Source organism: Echinops telfairi, unplaced genomic scaffold, assembly GCF_000313985.2.
Source record: "Echinops telfairi isolate 266 unplaced genomic scaffold, ASM31398v2 ScPeMD7_2;HRSCAF=8, whole genome shotgun sequence".
Classification (NCBI taxonomy): Eukaryota; Metazoa; Chordata; class Mammalia; order Afrosoricida; family Tenrecidae; genus Echinops; species Echinops telfairi.
The window spans coordinates 35,769,177-35,775,860 of record NW_022103898.1 but is presented as its reverse complement, the minus strand read 5'-3'; the positions used below and the strand labels follow the sequence as shown (position 1 = coordinate 35,775,860).

Below are 6,684 nucleotides of genomic sequence, written 5' to 3'. Positions count from 1 at the left end.
TTTTTTCCAGCACCATGAATTGAAGAGAGCATCCATTTCCCATTTGATATTTTTGGGCCCCAGCAACTGAGTGCTTTAACCACTGTGTCATGATGGCTCTTTTGATGTTTAATAGGCTTAACAAACTAACACCTTGAAAATTGGGACCATGATCGTCCTTCTCCTAAAACAAATGTGCTCTGTCCACTGTCTTCCTTTCCAGTTACTTTAAAAGTCATCTAAACACCTCTCTTTCCTATCCAACATCCTAACTATCAAAAATTCCTATTAACTATACCTTCAAATACAAGCCTAGGTCAAAAAACACTGCTACAAAAGCATAGAAATCTTTCTTAAACAAAGATATTTCTCAACATATCCTGCATCTAACAAGGTCTATACACCTTGGGATATCTATACACTGTGGAAGGCAGTGTTTCCATCTCTCTATCTCTTCCCAAAGAATTCTACACTCTTTAATTTATATCAAGAGCCCTGATGCCATAGTGAGTTACATATACATTGAGAGCTGTTAACCACAAATTCAACAGTTTGAAAACACTAGAAACGTTGAGGAAGAAAGACTGAGCTTTCTACTCTCTTAAACAGTTAACGGTTTCAGAAACCCACAGGGGGTTGCTATGAGTCAGCATTTACTCAGTGGCAGTGAGTTTATTAAGACTGAACTGCTTACCACAAGATCAGCAGCTCGAAACCACCAACGCTCTGTAGGAGCAGTATCGGAAACAAACAGGAACAGTTCTGCCATGTCATGTAAGGTTGCTATGGGCTGAAATGGACTCAATGAAAGTGAGTTTGGTTGGTTGGCTGGTTTTGGTTACTGAGATGAAGACAGGTGTCGTGCTGAGTGTAGGGCTCCACTGATTGTAGAGACATGTTTACATCTTTTCTTGTTGGAATAAATTATACACGTATGAACTGGAACTTTAATGGCAATGCTTTTTGACTTACTCTCGTATAATTAGAAGATTTATACACATGCCCTTCTAAAGTAAGCAAATGTTGTCCTTGATGTGACTGAACTATTGAATTGTATGATGTGTGAATTATATGCCAATAAAACTGTTGGGAAAAAAAATTTTTGCACAACCAAATTACATGATGCATCTCTCTATTTATTACAAGATTCTACTGGAACGCACTAAAGATCAAAAGGCACTCAAGCAAGATTTTTACTCGTTGACCCTTTACTATGTCAACAAATAGAAATTAAACAAAAAATGATCAGTATTGGAAAATCAACTACTAAGTTAATAGTTTACAGTAAATTACATATACCTCTTTTTTTTCTTTCTTGATTTTCCTGTTATATTTTACCAAAATATTAGATTCAAATTAATCATTTCATAGTCAAATGAAATGGCTTAATAAACCACCACTTGCCTCCACCCTAAAATAGGAATTCTCTCCTATTCATTAAATTTAAAAAGTGAAAATACACTGAGTGTACAGAAAAAGTAGTCTTGTTGCTCTTGGGCTAATATATAAGTAAAATACGTACGATTAAAAGTTAAGATACCAAAAAAAATCAATTCACCATTATTTAGCATTTTTAAATTCTCACCTGATTTTTCTGTGTTAATTCATTAAATGAACTTTTAAGTTTTTGTAGTTCTTGCACATACACAGCAACTTCCTGGGGTCCTTTGGCAAGTTCACTCCTTAGCTGGTGTATTACAGTCTAAAAAAAAAAATTAAATCAAACTGAAACGAAACGAGCAACAGTACTACATAAGGGCTAGAAGAGTTCATAGCTCTCATAACTGTTACTGCTCTGAAATTGAAATAAGCCTTCATAGTGTGGACTGGACTCTTCCTCTTAACACCCCTGTTGCCATGCCACACGGTTTTTGGCTGCACACCACTTTATAAAGTTTTTCCAACATATATAACATCACTTATTTAATAACACATGAAAAAAATGTGGAATTTTGCCTAGATATCTGAAATAAGCACCAAGCTGCAAACTTGAATTTATGGCTTTGAAATCCTTTATTTTAAACCTCTTGAGTTTCAAGAAAATAAAGAAATTTATGTCTGCAAATACTTTCTCCCAATTTCTATAGCATAGCTTTCATATTTTACTTTGGAAATGTATTATTTGCACATATCTAATAGAGTTTGATTTGGGTAAATCAATTATCTGATTATATAAAAAACATTTGTACAAAGAATTTACCAAACTGAAATTCCATATAGTTTTGTTAAGATGAATCATTACCTTTTCATCAGGGATAGATAGTAGCTGGGCATGATTTTGCTTTAGTTTATGTGAACATTTTTAAGATATGAAAATTAGTTTGATCATTTAAAAATAGTTTGATTATTTAAAAATAATATAAGAGAGGTATCAAAAATTTTAGAAATACAAAATTCCTACACATGAAAGCCTCAGACATAAGAAAGGAAGATTTTACCTTTTAGGTATGGACTCCTCCAAGTGACAGAAGCAGAGGAATTGTACGTCTAATACTGTTTACTGAAGCTACTGTTTAATGGAGCCCCATGGCACAGTGGGTTACGCATTGGGCTTCTGGCGTTAAGATTAAATGCACCAGCCAGAACGGCCTGTCTGCCCTCATAAAGTTTTCATCTCAGAAACCTTAAGGAGCAATTCTAATCAGTCTTATAGGACCTGGCAGCAGGTTGGGTTTCACTTTTTACATTCATAAAGTTACAACTATTTTCATTGTCTCCTTTCCATGTTATTAAACAAGCATTACTATATGGAAGAGATATACATATGTTTCTTTGTTAATAAAAACACTAGCAATCTCTTATACATAATTACAAATGACTGCCTCTGTCTTCGAAGGAGAAAGTTGAGCCAACTACTAACTTATTTTAACAATAACAGAATAACTATAGACATTGTTTTTGCTACTCTTCTTCTACATAGACTGGTATGTAGCATGTTTGTTTGTTTACTTACATACTTACTAGCTTATTCACTTAAAGTATCCTGAGTGGTGGTATAACTTCAACTATTTATAGCAGCCTTAGTATTGAATTTTAAGAACAGTCTAGTAAACAAGGTGGAAACTGAACTGAATGTTCAAATTCTTATACTTGTTTTATCTTAATATCCAGAAATTATTAAAACTAATACTTTAGGTGCTTAATATCCAGAAATTATTAAAACTAATACTTTGAAGTTGCAAAAACAGTTGACAAGAATGGCAACATGTCTGAGAAGTATGCATAGCCTAGCCTTTGAAAGAAGAACACTATTTAAATGTACTAATCCTAAATCTACTGAAAAAGAATGTCACGTTACTTCTTATACCTTAAACAAGGTGCTCCATCGTCAGATAAAATGTGACTATTTACACGGTTTTGCACATACTCCCAAGAATGCTATGTTTAAATATTCATAAGTTTTGACAATTTAAAATTACACTATAATGTTTTCTGACTTAAACTGATCATGTTACCTTGATATAAATACTGTTATAACTTCAATTTAGTAGGACTAAGAATGCTGATTCTCAGAATCATTTTCTGTTAGAAACATTATGGGCATTAATACATATTTGGGGACAATTTGGCTATTTTAAATTATTGTTTTAATCTTGTAGCACAAAATCCAACTCATCCCAAAATAATGTAAACTATCACATTTAAATCTCTACTTATAAGTAAATAACACATTTAATTCTCTACTTATAAATACTTATAAATTTAGTACAGGGCCTGATACACAGTATATGGAAATAAATTTAAAATAAATTTTAAAAATAAATTTAAAAATAAAACAAATAAATATATAAAAATAAAATTTAAAGAGCACTCTATTTAACTCACTTCATTATTCCTGCCACTTAAAAGTTTCTAGTCCTTAGTAGATGTTCAATAAATACTCCCTAAAGGAGTAAATTATTCTAGTGCCAAAAAGTTGAGAGGCATTTGTAGAGACAGTATATTAGACCCTATAAAATAGTTAGTAATTTCTTGAAGCCATATGACTAAATTCAACATACAATTTTGACTAGAAAATTTTAGATTATAAAATAACCAAGTAAAAGTATTCTGTGCCACCATCTGAGTGATGCATTACAATTAAAATGTTTTTGTTTGTTTTTTTTTTGGGGGGGGGGTTTGGTTTGGTTTTGTTTTTAATCATTTTGTTGGGGGTTCTTACTAAAATGTTTGTTTTAATAGTCTTTTATTAGTAGTAAATAATCATCTACCAATAGCAGAAAATTTACTGATTAATAAGATAAAATTGACCGTATTATCAATGTTCTGAAACTTACTTAAAACAAAAAAATGACCATGTGATGATAAAATAAACTATATTAAAGGTATTACTAATATTAACGAGTCTCCCCAAAACACATTACCTCCAATTTAAGCATCTCCATTAGAAAGCAGGAAAAAAATAATACAGTGATGGATGAAAGGTGGAAGTCAAGACTGACAAACACATCAAAGACAATAAAATGTTCACACATCCTTTCAGATCTGCTTTCTTATATTAGCATATTTTTTAAAGATAATTCTTTTTCAGTAGCTAAACATGGACATAATTGTGCCTACCTCATTTCTTTACAAACATTTTAGCTTTTTAAACTTTAATCTGAATTTATTTATTGGAAAATGAATTTATTGTTTTAAATATAATTTCCATTAAAGACACACCAAATATAAGTAAGTTGATTACAACACTGGTAGTTTTATTAGTGTAGATAATTTAAAAATATACTTTTTTAACCTTAAAATCCTCAATCTTTAATCTACATAATAACTGACTGTTTATAAAGTACTTTCCTATTTCATAAAGTTATTTTTCTATATGCCATTTAAAACATCTAGTCCAAAAAAGTCAATTAAATCAAAGACATATATTCATCAAAATAACAAAACCTATCTAACAAAATGCACATTAGGTTACATATCTTCAACTCTAACTAAAAGTCAGTGCAATTTTAGCTATTTTTAATCCCTTTTAAAATACTTTTCTTAATCCTACATTTATGTTTAGTCAAAGCAGCAGCATATGTAATTTTTTTCTTGTACATTCTTTAAGTGCTAGAATTCACCCATAAGGTCAACTGAGACATACAGAATTGATTGTTAATAAATAAAACACAGACAATATATTCAAAGAAAGTAATCAAAAGCTACAAACAAATGGAATTATTTGTAGCACTGTTTTTTCATATGGAAATGGTATGAGACGTATCACAAAAAAACTACTACTCAATACAAGCATGACAACATGGAACATGGAAAATTAATCAAGTGAAAACAAGTATTAGTTCAAGATTAATAGTATAATCTTACTTAAAAGGCGATCATGAGACCAGCTAACATGGGAGACAACATGACGCCGAAGAATGAACACAGGCTTAGAGTTTCGGCCTGGGTTAAATCCTAGCTCCTAGCTCAGGTATGTGCATCTCTGTAAATAAGCTGTTTAACCTCATTCTGCCCCAGAGTCCTCATGTCAAGTAGACTTAATATTTAACTTATAAGGTTATGGGAAGTAAATATGACCATGTATTTACAGTTTCTAGGATGGCAGGTGAGGAGCCTGAGTGGCACTGTAGTTACTCAGTTATGGAGTGAAAGGTCAACGGTTTGACCCTACCAGCTGCTCCTTGAGTGAATGATATGGCAGTATGCTTCTGTAAAGATTTACAGCCTTGGGAATCCTAGGAGGCAATTGTGTTCTGTTCTACATCATCACTTTGAGTCAGAATCAATTCAATGACAATGGGAACACAGTATGCGAAACATAATAGTACTTAAAAAGAGTTTGTTTCCATTGATAATATTACTTTCCTAAGATTGTTCAAATAACGTAACTGAGGTTTCTTTGCCATCACGACATACCAATTGAGTTGTTGTTTTTGTTACTATTGTTAGATGCCATTGAGCTGGTGGTTCCACCCCTAGCAAACCCATGTCCACCAGAAGCACACACTGCTGGTCCTGTACCGGCCTCACAGCTGTTCTGATGTTTGCAGCCACTGGGCCAACTTTCTTGCCATGGGCCTTCCTCTGTTGCACTGCCTCTCTACCAACTGACAAGTCATAGATAACTAAGTGGGAAATATCCTTGTTTTACTGGAAATATGATTCACCTATTCAATGACTCAAAGAATAAAATATTTTATTTCTACAGTTATTTGAAAATATAAATCTTACAAAATCATAAGAACAGTTCATAGATTTTTAAAAATGAATTTTCAAACCATTTTTCTTCTTTCTCAAAAACATCTTTTCTAGAGGGGAAAAAAATCCTTTTTTTCCCTACAATTAGCCTTGTTGGCAAACAATGGAAAAAACATAAATCCTTTTACTCTGAGTCTTTTACAACTCTAGTAATAACTTTTTTATTTTCAGTGACTGCTTCTCATTGTATGAGGTGCTCCAAGCTTATGAGAAAATGGAATCAAAATTTCCCCCCAATTGTTTGGAGTCCCCTTGTATACAAAAACATATAACATACGTGAAGATGTAATATTTTTAAATCCTCCAAATTAAGCTTTGGATAATTTTTTAATAAAATATTTCTCAGAAATATTTTCACACTCTCCAGGTGAATTACAGGAGACCTGGTGGTGTAGTGGTTTATGCTTTGGGCACTAACTGCAAGGTCAGCTGTTCGAAATCACTAGCAGCTGCTCCACAAGAGAAAGATAGGGCTTTCTACTCCCAGAGTTACAGTCTCAGAAA

The 6,684-nt window shown here is 32.4% G+C and overlaps 1 protein-coding gene across 1 annotated transcript in view; it reads right to left on the bottom strand.

Moving 5' to 3' along the window:
- EEA1 (early endosome antigen 1) overlaps positions 1-6,684 on the bottom strand; it is a 142,656-nt gene that overhangs the window by 80,007 nt on the left and 55,965 nt on the right. The window contains exon 9 of the mRNA XM_045291423.1: positions 1,559-1,681. Within this exon, the coding sequence (XP_045147358.1) occupies positions 1,559-1,681 (123 nt within the window). The remainder of the gene's footprint in view (positions 1-1,558; positions 1,682-6,684) is intronic.